The 17,230-nt window shown below is 38.5% G+C and overlaps 1 protein-coding gene across 3 annotated transcripts in view; it reads right to left on the bottom strand.

The window, feature by feature from the left end:
- Positions 1-17,230, bottom strand: part of sh3d21 (SH3 domain containing 21) — a 91,587-nt gene that overhangs the window by 32,852 nt on the left and 41,505 nt on the right. For 2 of the 3 annotated variants that reach the window (XM_039740594.1, XM_039740596.1), the window contains exon 11: positions 10,767-10,796. The exons of the other annotated variant lie outside the window; for it this stretch is intronic. In XM_039740594.1, the coding sequence (XP_039596528.1) occupies positions 10,767-10,796 (30 nt within the window). The remainder of the gene's footprint in view (positions 1-10,766; positions 10,797-17,230) is intronic. 3 annotated transcript variants of the gene reach the window in all.

Here is a 17,230-nt window from a genome sequence, read left to right as displayed (position 1 = left end):
TTAAATTGGAAAAGAAAATCTGAGCACATTTCTCCAGTTTTAATGTCACTACACTGGTTGCCTGTGTCATTCAGAATTGACTTTAAAATTCTGCTTATGGTTTACAAAGCCTTTAATAATATTCCTCCATGTTATATTTCAGAATGTCTTATACCTTACACTCCAAATCGTAACCTTAGATCCTCAAATGAGTGTCTCCTTAGAATTCCAAGAACAAAACTTAAAAGAAGTGGTGAGGTGGCCTTCTGCTGTTATGCACCTAAAATCTGGAATAGCCTGCCAATAGGAATTCGCCAGGCTGATACAGTAGAGCACTTTAAAAAAACTGCTGAAAACACATTATTTTAACATGGCTTAACATGCAGCTTCATCTTAGTTTAATCCTGATGCTCTGTATATTCAATTAATTATCATTATTATTCATTGTATTCATAGTCAAAATCCGTAATAACCCCTACTTTCTCTTCTATTGTTTTTCCGTTTTTCTGGGGTGGCGATCTGTGCCACCACCACCTGATCAAAGCACTGTGATTTTCCTACATTGATGGATTAAAGGCCAGAAGTCCACGTGACGACCATCATCATCATCATCAAGTTCTTCCATGAGAACCCTGAATACCATGAGGACTGATTTGAGGTCATTTATGTTAGGTAGAATGCCTAGAGGGTGCTGGGCGGTCTTTAATTTTTTTCTCCAGCCGTCTGGAGTTTTTTTTTGTTTTTTCTGTCTTCCCTGGCCATCAGACCTTACCTTTATTCTATGTTAATTAGTGTTCTCTTATTTTAATTCTTACTTTGTTTCTTTTTTTTCCTCTTTGTTTATCACGTAAAGCACTTTGAGCTGCATTATTTGTATGAAAATGTGCCATATAAATAAATGTTGTTGTTTTGTGAGTAATAGCAAGGAATGAGTTAGCATGTGGTAAAAAGGTAAGCAAGTGAGCATAAGTGAGTGTGATTGAGCGAGCCTAAGTGAAATGAAAAGTAAAAATCGATGAATAAAGGAACAAACGAAAGTGACTATGAAATGTCTTAATGTGTCTTACCGAGTTAACGAGTAAGTCTAAGTAATTAAAGGTGACTGAGTAAATGAGCAGGCAAGTGAGAGTGACTAAGTGTGAGAACAGGTAAGTGAACTCTAATAAGTAAGAGCAAGTGTATCAGTAAATTGGTTAGGGTACAAAGGAACAAAAATTGATTGAGAATCGGAACAAATGAGTGTATGAGAATGAGTAAGTGCACAAAAGGACGAGTGTGTGGATAAGTCAATGTGACTGAACAAGAGAGAGTAATTCAACATAAGAACAAGTGAGTGGATACTAGTGGATAAGCACAAGTGTATCAATGAAGGAAAAAATGGAAAGAAAGGAAAATAGAGTAAGCAAGTGAACACTGTGTCAGTGGCTAAACACATTAGTAGATGATGAGGAAGTGCAGAGCATCTCCCGAGCTCCAATTCACATTGACTAACTGACATTCATAGAGCCTGGGATACATGGGATTGGTGTTATATACTCTGTGGAACTGTCCCTGTCACTACCTGATCTGTGCTACATAGCAAAGAGCATATCATGCAGCAAAGACACAACGGGAATGACTATTCAGAACAACTAAGTATTTTCATAGCATTCTCCTCATTGTCAGCTAATGTACTGCTCAAAACACAATACTGTGAGTTGTGTATCCTTATGAGCAGTTCAGAGCAGGCTGTGTTGTAAAGTGTAATGTTGAGCAATTTTTTTTTCTTTTAAACATGAGGGGGAATGCAAATGCCCCCAGAGTACCCATTAGATAGTGATATCAGGCAAGTGTACATAGGGCACAGCTTATTCATGTATACATGAAGAAGATTAGGCAGCGGCATAAAGTTTGAGGTGGAGTACACTTACAAGTATGTATGTGTGTAGTGAAAGTTCTGTACATTTGAGATGCAAATTGGGCAGGTAGTGCAGATTGGGTGGTGACATCCCCATCCAACATTGGCTGTTACAGCTCTGTGACATCATGCTGGACTCGCAAAGCATCATGGGGTGCCGGGTTATAAAAAAAAAAGTTTACCTAAGCTGGCCACAGGATGAATTTTCAGATAAAACTTTGGTGAACCAGGCCCCTTATGAACCCAGGAAATTCACTGAGAAATACTCTTTGGCTAATTTCTTCAATCAACACTACTCCTTACCTGAAGAATCTCAGAACATGTTTGTTGTAGCAACAGAGTATATATTTAGAGCCAGCTTTTAGACTTTTTAAATTAAGGTGCAAAGTGGTAGCAAGCTGAAAGGCATTTGAATAAGTCTATTGCAATGGTGCCTGGATATTTACCTGTTTGAACACTTAAGTGCAAGTTGTTTTAGTGACTGAAAAATGTAAAAAAGAGACAATGTGTGGAGCAGGTGAATAAACACATAAGCAAGAGTTACTGTATAAATGAATGAGTGTGACTGAGTGGCTGAACAAGAGTTGGTGATTACGTGTAAAGACAACTGAGGATGAGTAACATATTGGTGAGTTATTTAAAATGCAAAAGTGACTGAGCAAGGAGGAGGTGAGCAATCTGAGTATTATATGTAATAGTCGCTCATGTTCCTTAATAAATAAATGACCAAGTATAATATTTTTGTCTCATTTGTTTACCTGGTTTCTCTTTATCGACGTTTAGGACTTGAGTGAAAATCTGATGATGTTTTAGGTCATATTTATGCAGAAATATAGAAAATTCTAAAGGGTTCACAAACTTTCAAGCACAAGTGTAGCTCCTCAAAAATGTACTACTTAACTAAGAAAGAAAGAACCTTCATTAAAACACAGCTGAAATAAACTAAGAAAAATTGATAAACTGCCACAAAACACATAAGCCAGATGTACATTTTCATTGGCTCAGTTGCATAAGCATGTTGCTACATCCCGTGTACAAGGATGTCCTTTGGAAACAAATGCTGCTGTTGTGACATTTTCCATGCATTACTTGTTAATTTCCTTGCCTTGTTCACAAATGCAAATCTGAGAAATGATGAAAACCTATCCAAGTTCTTGAGGGAGCTGGTGGTGCAGTGGTTAGTGCACAATCATCCAGTGTCTAAACTGGTTTTTCTCTGGCTACTCCAATTTTCCTCCCACGACTCCAAAGAAAATTTAAGTTAACTCGTAACACTGAATGTACCCGTAGTGAGTCTGCACGTCAAATGCAGGGTTGTTTCCAGCTTTCTGCCCGGCACTACCAGGATTTGCTCTGACCTCACACAACCATCATTATGATTATGTTTGCATTGGTGTATATATAGTGGAGTGGAGCTGTGCTTCAGGAATAAAAATGAAATTCAATCAAGTGGGCCAACATGACTGAATGAGGGAGCGAGTGAAAGCATAAAACAAGCAGCAAACTAGGGAGTGAGCATAAAAATGACTAACAAATGCTAGCAGACAGACCTTAAGTCATAACGTGAACAATCAGACAGTCCAGAGAATTCACTCTTTTCCTAAATGCCACATAGACTGGCATAAGACAACTGGATGAAAATCACATTTCATCTTGGAATCCTGAATGGCAAGGTACAGCATCAAGATCTGGCTCATTATTTGACCCTGCTTTTGGTCTCAATGGACAAACAATGAGAGCAGCACAGCCTTGTGAACCTGCCTATCATCAACACACTATACAGTATAGATATCGATCTCTCAGAGAGTCACCATAAAAGTCTACTTACTGCTCACCGGAGCTCACACGTCAGGTTAATCTTCTACAATAGTTGGGCAACACCTCATAAACGCCTTTAACGCTCTGCACTGAAAACTGACAAGCTTCTCAGTAAAATGCAGCTGTGTCCTGAACAGCGAAACGTAATTTCATGCCTTTTGATCTCAGTGGTGATAGGTGTCTCTTATGCTAATTCTCTTCGAGTGACGAAAAGATGAACTACAGTCACTAAGATGAATATCTGGGCAGTAACCCATTCTTCATCCTAACTCCACACCCCATGATGACACAGACCCAATAGTAACTTAATAAACTCTTTTTGTTACTTTGCACCCCCCCAGGGGGGCCCGCCCCACAGGTTGAGAACCACTATTTTAAGGAGAAAAATTAATTCAACTAGAAAGAAACAGATACAGTAACTGTATAAGTCACAGCATTCATTACCTAGCTCTATTAATCTGTTTTAGGATGGCAAGCGCCTAAATTACATACTAAGACCTTAATATTCTAATGAGAACTTTAGAAAAATGAATCAATAAAGATAGATAGTTACCTAAATCATTTCTTTGCTTTTTACTTGCATAGCACCTTAGGAAAAAAAAATATTTTGCAAAAACATACAAAACAGGAAGCGCCACATTTTGTAGCATAGTTAAGAGTTAACAGGTTCTTTGCTTCACATATTAAAGCAATTTCAAATAATCGACAATTTCATGCAAATTACAAAACTTAGAGAAACCACACAGTAATATAGTGCTTCACTTGCGCTTCTGCAGCATGTTGAATTGAGTAGTATTGTCCTAATCCCTCCATCGCTGTATCGTATTAAAATCATTGTGATAGCATTAAACTGAAGAAATAACCCGGTTATAAAGAAAGACCTACCTCACACTCATCAGCTGTGACAAATGAAAAGCAGAAGGATTTCCAATGGCAAGGAAACAGTGGTATAAAAAGTAAATTAAGAAGAAAAAAAAATCCTGATGGCTACTTATTTCACCACACTGATGTGGTGGAATTTATACTGAAACCTCAGCACTACCAAGTCCACAATGCCTGCCACCCAGAAATGCCCATCTAGCACACTTGTGCCATGATATTCACTCAGACATGTGTAAGCAGAAAGTGTAACAGTTCACAAGAGGAAAATTGAGCAAAAAATAAACTGCTGCCGACGGCAGGAAAAACAGTCCATGTGATTCATTTCTTTAAGCAACAGCACACAGTCAGTTCGCCCCGATGGCCCAGCCATATTTTGTAAGGCACCTTTTCTATGTGACAACTACAGTGTATCACTTTACAAAACAACTATAAAAAAAGTAAAAACTCGCATTGAATGTGTCTGGAAATAAAGATTATTATTTTTCTGTGTGTCATTGATAAATACCTAACTACATATAAATGCAAAAAAGCTGCTGCAAAGAAAACAAAGTACTTGGCAGATGTAACGGAAATAAACACCTTCTTTGTCAGTGCAATTAAAATATAAAAATTTAATTCCTAATTTGCCGGGTCCTTTTTTTTGGGGTTTACATTTCTCCATAAACATTTCAGTCTTTCTTGAACTCTCCTTTTGGCTTTAATATGGCCAATGTATTTCTATTCTCTCAACAGTAATCTTGCTGTAGGGTGAAAGCAAATAAATGATATGAAAAATAATGATTTAGCAGCTATGTATATGACTGAGTAATAATGGCTTCCTGGCCAACATGAATGCCTTTGCGGCAATAACCTTTAATACATGAGTCAACTTTACACACCGTGCTTAAAAGTTTGTAGTGAATACTCTGCCAAAGTGCATATGTTTAACTTCTAATAACTGATATTTCCAACAGATATTTGGAAAAATACGCCAATATATTATTACCATCTTCTAGATATATACATATAAACACACACAACCAATATATATATATATATATATATATATATATATATATATATATATATATATATATATATATATATGGTCCTTGTCCACCCGGGACACCTCTTCACTGTGAGGACCTGGGGAGCAAGCTTGGCCAGAACAGCTCCTCCCCCGGGATGCTAGATGGCAGTCCCCATGGGTTGAAGTGATGCCTTGGACTCCCGCAGGGCTTTGTGGGAGATGAAGTTGGATGCAGCCCTGTTGGGATCTGGGGGCGCCACCAGGGGGTGCTGCAGCTGCTACTGAGCCTTGGAGAGCAGCTCTTCTGCCACACCCAGAAGTGCTGGCAGAATTAGGTCAACGAGCACCTGGAGCACTTCCGGGTGCCTTATAAAAGGAGCCAGCAGCCACTACTTGGTGAACCAGAGTTGGGAGAAGGAAGACAAAGCTTGCCGGGAGGAGTGGAGGAGAAAGAAAATAGAGAAGGAAGAGTATCGTGCAGTGTTCTGTTTATTGGGACTGTGTCGTGCCTGTGGGAAATGAGGAAGGCGTTTCCCACAAGGAGAAGAAAATAAAACCATTTGTGTTTATCAGTGTGCCTCCTGCATCTGTCTGTGTCGGGTTAAGCACTGGTATAGTGAGTGTCATTGTTACTATATATATATATATATATATATATATATATATATATATATATATATATATATATATATATATATATATATATATATATAACAAAATACTACTGTCTGTCCATCTGTCACTTGATTATTTGCAAACCAATTGGGCTAGAAATGTTGATCTTGGTTCTAATTGAAAGCTTAAAACCATATGTTCTGCAAATTCTAAAAGGTTTTGGTATCAGCGACCTGGTCAGCAGAAAAGTTTATTGTAATTAAAGTACATTTCCCGCAAACCCCTCTATAGCTGGTATGTATGCGTTTAGAGTTCAGAATGAAATATAAGCTCTTATGTTATAAACAATGGGTGGAGGGTTTACTCTTGTTTTATGTAGCCTTTCGTAGTGTTACACAGCTCCATATTTCCAAAGGCTCCTTCCTTGACTTTCTATAAACAATGTGCTTTTTCATTTTTGTTTTGAATGTTGTGGTATGCACATCATTTTATTGTTTGTGTTTTTTACATCTCATTTTAAACCTGGTTTTGATTTGGTACAGTAGGTCTGGTTGTTTCGCTTATTATTGTTATAAATATGACAATGATAATAAAAATAATCTACCATTGACTGTTAAACTCAAATAATCCAACTTGGAGCGGGGTGGACAAGAGGCCATCCAAATGCAAGAACTAACCTTAGACAGGGAGCCTGGCCATCTTAGGGCTCACATACTCACATTGGGCCACCTTAGAGTCACCAGTTGGCCTAAAATGCTTGCCTCTGGGATGTCTAAAGAAACTCTCATTGAAACCTACACTTACACATTGGGAGAATGTACAAATGACGCATAGACAGTGAATGGGTCCTATTATTATTATTAATGTTAACTTATTGTTAATAATATCTGTAACATTATTATGATAATGATGATGATGAGGAGGAGGAGGAGGAGGAGGAGGAGGAGTGAGCAGCCTGATGGCACAGTGGTAGTGCAGCAGCCTAGCAATAAGGAGACAGATTCATAAACAGCGCCCCCCAACTTTCAGTCTGCTTCTTCTCCCCATGTCTGGGTGGATTCCCACTGGGTACTCGGTACTCTAGTTAGGTTAAGTGAATAGCCACTGCTGAACAGGCTCAGATGTGTGCGTTCAACCTGTGATGGACTGGTCCAGGTGTTGCTTTCCTGTCGGGCACCCAATGTTTGCTGGGATAGGCTCCAATTACCCCACAACTATGCCCTGCACAAGCTGGTTAAGAAAATGAACAATTTAATATGAGTTGATTTTCTTTTACCAATTATAGAGATGGAAAAACAACATTTAACACAATAGTCAACAATGTACTTTACACTTTTGTTATTTATCCAGCTGGTGCTGCAACACTTTTTAACCACACACACACACACACACACACACACTGACTTAGAACTATAGTCTTCAACACTTTACATTCTTTATATATTAAACAAAACAATTTAGGTGACTTGATTAGGGTCAGACAGGCAGCAATTGGAGGAGAGCCAGTAACCATGTAGCCAACAGATAATCTTTTTAGCCATTAAGACGTAGTGTTTCAATATGCAACACAGCGGCAGAGAAATGTTAAAATATGGTGTGTGGCCAGCTATACAGTATAAGCCTCTTGTATAATTAATTTCCTTTATTTTCTAGGCGAAACCAGAATCAAGTGTTTCCCCAAAACAAACAAGTGGCATCCTTTTTTACTATCTAGTTCCCCTATTCCTCAATTCATAGAGCTTCTTTAAAATGAAACTGCCTTGCTAACACTTTTCAAAATTAACTTATTGTTGAACAAGCTTAAACATACCAAGTGGCAATTTGAAAAGTATCACCTCATAGTGGGTAATGTATGCTTTATGTGAAGTCTAAAAAGATACTTTAAAAACACCAACAGAGATGACAACCAAGTCTCTGTTAATGAAGGCAACTGCCATTTATAGTGAGATGTCAGAGAACAGTCTACTGATTTTTTGTTGTATGCAATTCCCTAGCATTTCTTTCACTTGTAGCAGCCTTACAGTCTCTATACATGCACCACAGCTTTCAGTGGCTTGAATTGTGAAAATTAACAATCTAGGCCAGCTTGCACGTTGGAGACATGAGATGTTTGTGTGTAGTTGAGATTTGTAACTCAATTGCACCAAAACCACACTTGCAAGAACAGAGGAGGAAATCGTAAATCTATGAAGTCAGCCACAGATATTAATTTCCTACTAGTAGCAGACAAGTGCTGATGTCTGGTACAATCTGCTACCCCCTCAGCAAATAACTGCCTAAAAAACATTTTCCTTGTGTGATGAAGATAGAGGACTGAAATGAAAACTAAATTAAATCGTCAGTTTCACTTCTACAGAGGTAACATGTTCTGCAAAGTATGCCGTTTGTCACACCAGAAATGTAGTCATTGAGAAATAAGAAAGCAACTGCAGTTTGTGCTCAAGCAATCACAAGTAGTATATTGCCCCCAATGAAGACGAAAAGACACTAGAATCTTTTAAAAGTTAATTGAAAAGATTTTTTTTTTGTTCCATCCATCCGTCCGTCCGTCCATTCCATTACAGGCCTGATGTGTATTGAAAACTGTTTTGTAATTATGTGAATTTCCCCTTGGGATTAATCAAGTATCTATCTATCTATCTATCTAATAATGTCAGGCAAATGCAAGGAATCAAGCCTGGACTGGGCAGCAGTCCATCACAGGGTTTAATGATGCACACAGCCACATTGGATCAGTTTAGTGTCACCAATTAAACTACACTGCATGTCTTTAGGGCGTAAAAGGAAAACCACATTCTCCACATTGGCTTTCCCCTAGGTGCTGACATTTTCCTCCTACATCTTAAAGAGATGCAAGTTAGACTGACTTGTGACTCTAAACTTGTCCCGTGTGAGTGCCTTCTTGTGACTAATCTTTCTAGAACAGGCATCATTTCTGTTCATTAGAATTTTATGAAAATGTTTTGACGAGATCAGGCTATTCAGTCCAACAAAGCTTTCCAATTCTATCTACCTAATTCTTCCAAAACAAGATCACGTCGAGTATAGGTCTCTGGAAAAAAGAAATTCACAATATTTGGTCGAAATTAAACACTCAACTGTGCCCCCATGTTCTTGATGAACTCATTTTAACATAACAGTCTCAACCCACTATATTAATTACACTCAGAATTTTAAACACTTCTGTCATGTCACCTCTTAATCTTCTTTTGCTTGAACTAAAAATGATTCACTCGAAAGAGAGGCCCCAAATATTCTGTTGTAACTCCCATCAGAATGAAGCAATCTGAACCAAAAAAATACGCTATATACCTTGATGTATGTGTAATCGATTGCATTATATCCGATGCTGAAAGTGGTTTCCGTTTTCTGCCAGACACATTTTGACACGGTGCTCCATGTTCCTGACTGCATCAGCAAGCATCCCGGGGGGGAAAAAAAAGCAATTTAACGTTAGATGTGTTCCGATAGACTTTTCCTTTAAGCATAGTCCCAAAGGAAGAAGTCTCGTGGTGTCAGATCCGGTGACTGTGGTGGCCAAAGCCCCTTTGAAATTACCCTGTTGCCAAAGGACAACAATTACTGCCATGCTCCTTTTTCCGATGAGTGACACGTTGCTCCATCTTGCTGGAAGTAACCTTCCGTTAACTCACGATAATCCAGTTGATTCTGACATCGCTTAAAAGAATTGGTGACCCAATAGGTTCACACTATGAAGACGCGCTGCTCAATACTGTACACTACCATCCCGATTAAAAGTTGAGTGACTGAGTAAAGGGGTACGGGCGGTATGCACCCAGACATTGCAAACGGAGGGCAAATTTCGCAATGGCTGTCTGGCGCCTACCTCATCACTCCGACGCAGAGGTATCCCAGCTTGTTTGAAGCTCCATAAACTGAGGAGCACATTACACGTTGTTTCGTTCAGATTGCTTCTTCCTAGCGAGAGTTATTACAGAATATTCGGGGCCTCTTTCCAGTGAAACTCCCTGTACTACAATCTTCCCTCTTACTCTTCAGTCCTGGAATCAGTCAAGTCGCTTTAATTCTGGACAATTTCCAGTGCCGCTATATATTTTTAATAGCCAGAAGTGAGTTATAAAGCTTACGCATAAGCTGCTTTGACATGCACTTTACACAACCTGCTATGTAGTGAGAAGTCAAGCAAAATGATGCCATTTATTGGCTAACTAAAGAGATTACAATATGCAAGCTTTCAAGGCCCCTTCTTCATCACTACATTAATAATGGCTAACACGGTACAGCACCCTAGTACTACACACATCCTGCTATATAACCTAATATTCTATTAGTCTTCTTAATGGCTTCTGAAAACTGCATAGACGTTGATAGTGATGAGTTCACTCTGACTCCTAGGTCCTTTTCATAAGGTATACCTTACAATCCATAAAATGGACAGAGGAAAAAGTGGATAAATCAAACACAGTATCTGGACTCGATTGATCTACTTAACATGAACATTTCAGCAAGGATCTGGAAGTTATTTTAAGGTTAAGTGGTAGAAAACGGGTAGAAAATGAAGTTTACATAATCTCGACTACCTACCAATATGCAGGCCTGAATCTGGTGTCCATCCTGCAAACAAACAAAAAAAGACACAAATTATAAGTTGCTACCACCTCAGGGAAACTAGTGGGTAAATACAGTATGTACATTAAAACTGTTCCTTTAAGCACACATAAGTGCACGAAGATTGTCCTAGTGATAATAGCAGGTATTTCACATCTGCTGCTTCGCAAGTATGAGAAGCCAGGCTTATCTCCAAATGCTAACTTAAAATGAAGTGGGAAGTCTTGTTTTAAAAGTGCTTTTTAAAGCAGTTTTAAATCTATTTAACCAAATTATAAATATCTAAACCTATGCAATGGTTGTAATGAGTGTGTAAAGAAACTTGATCACTCCTTACAGGTGAAGAACTTTATTATAAAAAAAAATAAAAAGCAAACTGCTCAGGACTACTTCATCTTCCTCAGCTATTAAGAACCTCACATCAACCTATTAAACTATTATAAATTAGAGAGCTATTCTTAGAAAAGAAAGTCTTTACATGTTTCCTAAACAAACAGAGGGAGTCAACAGCTTGCATGGAGGTGGGGAGCTCATTCCACCAGCTAGGAGCTGCACATGAAGACTCTAGATTGAGATCTGATATGATATCACGAGACACTGCTCACTAACAGACCTCACTTGGGGAAAAGGAGCAAAGGAACTTATGAATACCTCTATACACATGGGTGCTGACCCATTGACTGCTCTGCTCTAGGGTTTGTACTTAATGCCTGCTGCTAAGGAAAGCCAATGGAGTGACCTGAAAGCAAGGACACCAGAAACACCCATCTTGGCTGGTAGAAAACAAGACGTCCTGTTGCATTTTGAATCATCTGGCTGCACATACAGTTACCGCTGCCACTAAAGAGCTGCAGTACTCAAGATGTGAAAGCAGTAATGTGTGGACCAGAACTTGTGCTGCATACTTTTAAGACTTTGTGGATGTTATACAGAGTGAATTGACATGAACAACAGTTGCAATATGATCAGTGAAGGATATTGTTCTAGTTACAGTATGTAGAATAAGGCAACAATCTAATTAAGATTGCTTTGTTAATCTTGATATAGAATAAAATTGATTCATCTTGCATGACATAAAAGGAGATATAAACGGATTAGTATGTACTATACCAAGGTCATCAGCAACAGAGTAACGCAGAGTTCCAATAGGGTTGTAAGCCAAAGACATATGGGTAAAAGTGGCAGACACCAGGTCATACCAACAAACCCAGGCAAACTGTAGAGTTTAAACTTTCAGAAGTTAGTGCAATGTGCAATTTTAAGTGTACTTACCAAATGTTATTTGGGTAGCAGCTATGCCAGCACCTGAACCCAGGACACCAGAGCTCTGACACAGAAAGCCTACCTATTATGCTCCAAAGGGGTGAGTGTGTGATAGGTTAATTGGTGACTCTAATTGAGATGTTTGAAATTACCCTGTAATGAACAAGCATTCATTCTGGGGTTGGATTTATTGATGCCTAGCATGAACTGAGGAAGAATACAATTTTTAAAGATCGTCTTTCCATTGTTTTTTGGAGGCTGTGTTCCTCATGTTATATAAAAATCCAAAATAAAATAATCAATTCCTGAATTTTATAATAAAAAATACGGCATTGCTTATTTTCTAACCGTCTTACTTTCACTGAATATGCTGTGAAAGCATTAGCTTGTGACAGACTTACCCATAATACTCTAAATGGCAGTGCACACTCAAGTTTTTCTTCTTCACTCTAAAAACAACCATGTTAGGTTGCATCTAGTTTTGCTTGGATAGGATCAGGCCTCCTTGTTACTCTGAACTAAATGTAAAAGACAGACTTCTAAAGGACTCTGCCTCTGTTTGTTTCAATGTGATACAGAACAACATTGTTTCATCTTGAGTGACCTCAAAGGATTAATGGATTACTGTCTACTAGAAGTGAAAGTCAACAGCAACAGAGTCCGAGCCCCAGTGGCAGCTGCATAAAAAAAACGTGTGTAATTGTGACTGACAAGTTAGCTAAAAAAATAAATAAATAAATAAATGGTGTAAATATTAAGTGGTTTGTAGTTTTAATCTAACCATAACTCTGTCTTGTAAGGGACATCTGTTTCCTGGAGAAAGCAGGCAAGCATTTATTGTGACTTATAGTGACGGCAACAAATTACAGTGTCTGTGTTTGTCACAAAACTGAAAAATCATGCAGGACTGGTTGGATGAGTGCCCTCATGTACCGCCCATTGTCCCTCAAAATGAAAATATTATATTTCTCACTCTAGATTTACAAGTCATGCTCTAGACATTAATATCCTTGATTGTTCTTTATTGACAAGTAAAGCTTGATTAAAAATTCTAACCTATTAAAAAGAATCCACTTAGCCACTAAACAGTACCCATATCTTGGACTAGAACACGGGGAGAATTTTAAATACCACCACAAATGAAAACCAACCTTTCTTTTCTTGAAGAAGCAAGGGTACTAGTGAGAAATTAAGACTAGGTGTAAGATTAGGGAGATAGCAAAAGAATGGTTCGGGTGCCAGAAAGCAATGAAGTGGCTCATGTTGCTGCTTTATGAATGTACAGTAGTGTCCTCAGTTCAGATTCCATGGTCAGTTGGTGGGTTCTTCCTGTGTCTATGTAGTGATTTGCATTTTTTTTTTTTTTTTGCTCCTATATCCCAAATATGTGTTTGTTAGATTAACTGGTGATTCTAAACTGGCCCGGGAAGAGTGTGTTTCTGTGCACATAAATCATCCCTGCAAAGGAATTGTACCAAGTCCAAGACTGGTTCTTGCTTCATGCTCAAAGCTGCCGGGATAGACTCTGACCCCCAGTGACTTTGAGCTGGAATAACCTAGTCTGAAAGTGTTCCAGTATGATATGATGGCTTATTAACTGTTCTAGAAGTTGAAAGAAGAGGGCAATATAATCAGGAAAGGCTGCCATACTTTATAGAAAGGTATAATATACTCCAACCAAATGGATTATTAACAGCTTCAAATAAAATACACTGACACATCCCTAAGCAAGGGCACAACAGAAAAGGGGCTTAAATTTACGTTTTTCATTTCCAAAACATAATCATAGTCGAGTAGCAGTACCCTGGGTACTCTTTTGAAACAATTACTACAAAACATGTTACAAAAATGATCATCATAAGCAATGAGCTCTAAACCAAACAGAAGAACACAAGACTATCTTCTCTAAGCTTAGCTACTGTGAACCTTGCATAAAAACTATTATCCATTTGAAAGATATTCATAGAACAAGAGAGTCTTCAAATGCTTCTTAAACACACTAAGGAGGTCAGCAGTTTGAATGGAGGTGGGCAGCTTGTTTCACAAACTAGGAGCTACACGTGAAGAGCACGGATTGTGATTTGAAACCATGCTGAGGAGGTATCAACAGACACTGTTCAGTAGCAGACTTGAGTGTGTGAAAAGGAGTACAAGAACTTATAAATACCTCCATACACATGAGTGAATACCCACAGGCTACTAGGTAGGCAGGAATCAAGGCTTGAACTTAACACATGCTGCTACTGGGAGCTATTTATTTCATTTATCAATTTATAAAGCACTGTAAAAACAACATCAAGGCTGACCAAAGTGATGTACAATAAAAACCCAACATATCAGACACACAAAACCAAAGGGTAAATGAAACAGAAACACATAAACAGATAAGAACTGAAGAGATTCTTAATAAAAATTATACAGTTAGCCAACATATCATACTGGGTTAAAAGTCAGAGAGTAAAAATGTGTTTTTAAATAGGATTTAAAGACAGCTAGCGAAGGAGCCTGCCTAACGTGCAACAGCAAATCGTTCCAGAGTTTTGGGACTGCAACTGAAAAAGCTTGATCACCTCGGAGTTTGCATCGTGCTTTGGGAACACCTAAAAGCATCCGGTCTGCTGACCTGAGAGAGCGAGACGGTACATAAGGGTGCAGCAGTTCCGACAAATAAAGAGGGGCACAACCATTAAAGGATTTAAAAACAAATACAAGGATCTTAAAATGGATTTGAAAATGAATTGGAAGCCAGTGAAGGGAAGCCAAAATTGGGGTAACATGCTCATGCTTTCTTGTGCCAGTTAAAAATAGAGCAGCAACGTTTTGCACCAGCTGTAGGCGAGCAGTGGAGGCCTGGCTAATTCCAAAAAGAAGAGCATTGCAGTAATCTAGACGAGATGTTATAAAAGCATGTACCACTGTTTCAAGGTTGCGTTTAGACAAAACAGGCTTGATTTTTGACAGCTGCCTCAACTGCAAGAAACAAGATTTTACCACTGCGTTCACTTCACATGGCTATGGAGTTTTAAAGTGGGATCCATTTTCACACCTAAATTTGTGATCATGGATTTCTCAAATTGAGCCACAGTGGAAAGGTCGATGCAGGGTGTCCCGCTGGTGCTATTGGGTCTAAATAGCATGACTTCTGTTTTGTTCTCATTAAAATTTAGAAAATTTAATGCCATCCAACTCCTTATGTCAATAAGACAATCAAGCAGGGGCTGGACAGAACACAGACCTTGGCGCTTCAGAGGGAAATAAACCTGACAATCATCTGCATAAAGATGAAAGGAAATACCGTGTTTCTGGAAAATAGCGCCGAGTGGCAGCAGATATAAGGAGAACAGAAGAGGTCCCAGGATGGAACCCTGTGGTACACCCTAGGGAAGGGCAACAGAGGTGGAAGTAAAATCTTCAATACTGACACAAAAACTTCTATATGAGAGATAGGACCTAAACCATTGGAGAGCTAAACCTGTGATGCCCACCCACTGTTCCAGTCTGGAGATAAGGATCTCATGGTCTATCATGTCAAAGGCAGCTATTAAATCCAAAAGCATAAGTAGTACACAGTCACCAGAGTCTACTGTTAAAAGAATATCATTAAAAACCCTTAACAGAGAGCACTCCGTGCTGTGGTGAGTTTCAAGCCCAGACTGGAAAACTGGTTCAGACCCATTTTTGTTTAGCAGTGGTTGCACAACAGCATGTTTAAAATTTTTAGGCGCCACACTAGAGGTTAAACTACTATTAATAATTGTAAGAATAGAAGGACCCAAGGTAGAAAAGACCTCCTTAAGAATTCGAGTAGGGACAACATCAAGGGGGGAGCCAGACGGCTAGTGGAGCAACCTGGAAAGAGGAGTGACATGACTTGGCTGGTTAAATACAAGACATGTAGTTGAATTTCAAATCAGCTGCACTGGCTTGGAAGCACATACAGGTAACTCTGTTGGTAAGTAGTGGCAGGACCAACGTCTGGACCTGCTGCATACAGTTAGATCTTATGAACGTTATATAGGATTAATCTACATGAACAAGAGACGGTTGCAATGTGATCAATAAAGGATATTGTACCAGTCAAGAAGAATAAGATGTCAAGACAACAATCTAAGACTGTTCTATTCATTTGAATATTGAATAAAATTGTTACATCTTTAAAGACTTCAAAGAAAGCTATAAATGGACTAGTATTTTCTAAGAAACCAAGTTCATCAGCAACAGAGTAAAAACAATGATCCAACAGAGCTGTAAAGAGTAAGGCTGGTAGGTACCAGGATGCATTTATAAAGCCGGCTGAATTTCAGAGCGCAAGCTGCAACAAACAGTTTTAATTGTACTTACCAATGGTATATGGGCAACAGCCAGGCCAGGATGTGAACTCAGTATTCCAGAACTCTGACACAGAAATGCTAACTACTGCCATCCAACGATGTGTGTTAAATTAATATTTTAGTTTAAAAAAAAAAGTTTTTGATGTTTCAGTGATTATTTGACCTAAATATATCATTTATGCAAAACAGTGATATGAAGCATAAAATGTTATTCTGTAACTGCAAGCAGGTGTCTTTACTGGAAACAGTATGCTTTTATTCAGATTTATCCTGAACCCAGAAATGGTGCATAGTTAAGCTCTTATCTGTGACATGTGATGAAGTAAAGAATCTGAGTTACAGTCACACTGTAATATTTCATCTGTAAAATACAGAAACCTTTTCCTGGGAGTCAAACCATTGTTTTCTAGAAACCTTGGAGCATAAGTGGTTCAACAGTAATGTCAAAATAATAGCCTTGTCTACTACTATAATCTATGGTATTAATTACTGCTTTCCTCCACCCACTGACCTATCAATGCATGGGACTTATGAAGGTCCATGGGACTGGGGGAGTTTTGTGAAAGTTTTGTTAAAATTAGGAGATGAGCAACATTTAATTCCCACAATTTCACGAGCACTATTATCAACCTGCTGCAGTGCTGTGACTTATCTTTGCACGCAGTTATTTTACAGAAGCAAAAGGGAAGGCGATTGTCAACTTTGTGATGGGGTTTTTCTATAGTTCAATGAAACAAACTTAAAAAATATATATATTTTAAAATTCCCTTAATGATTTGCCTGTGATTGTGGTACAAAATGACCTCTTCTGAATGTTATCACTAGCGCTAGTATGATATTGAGTGT

Source organism: Polypterus senegalus, chromosome 17 (genome assembly GCF_016835505.1).
Source record: "Polypterus senegalus isolate Bchr_013 chromosome 17, ASM1683550v1, whole genome shotgun sequence".
Lineage (NCBI taxonomy): Eukaryota > Metazoa > Chordata > Cladistia > Polypteriformes > Polypteridae > Polypterus > Polypterus senegalus.
This window is presented reverse-complemented; position numbering and strand designations above follow the sequence as displayed.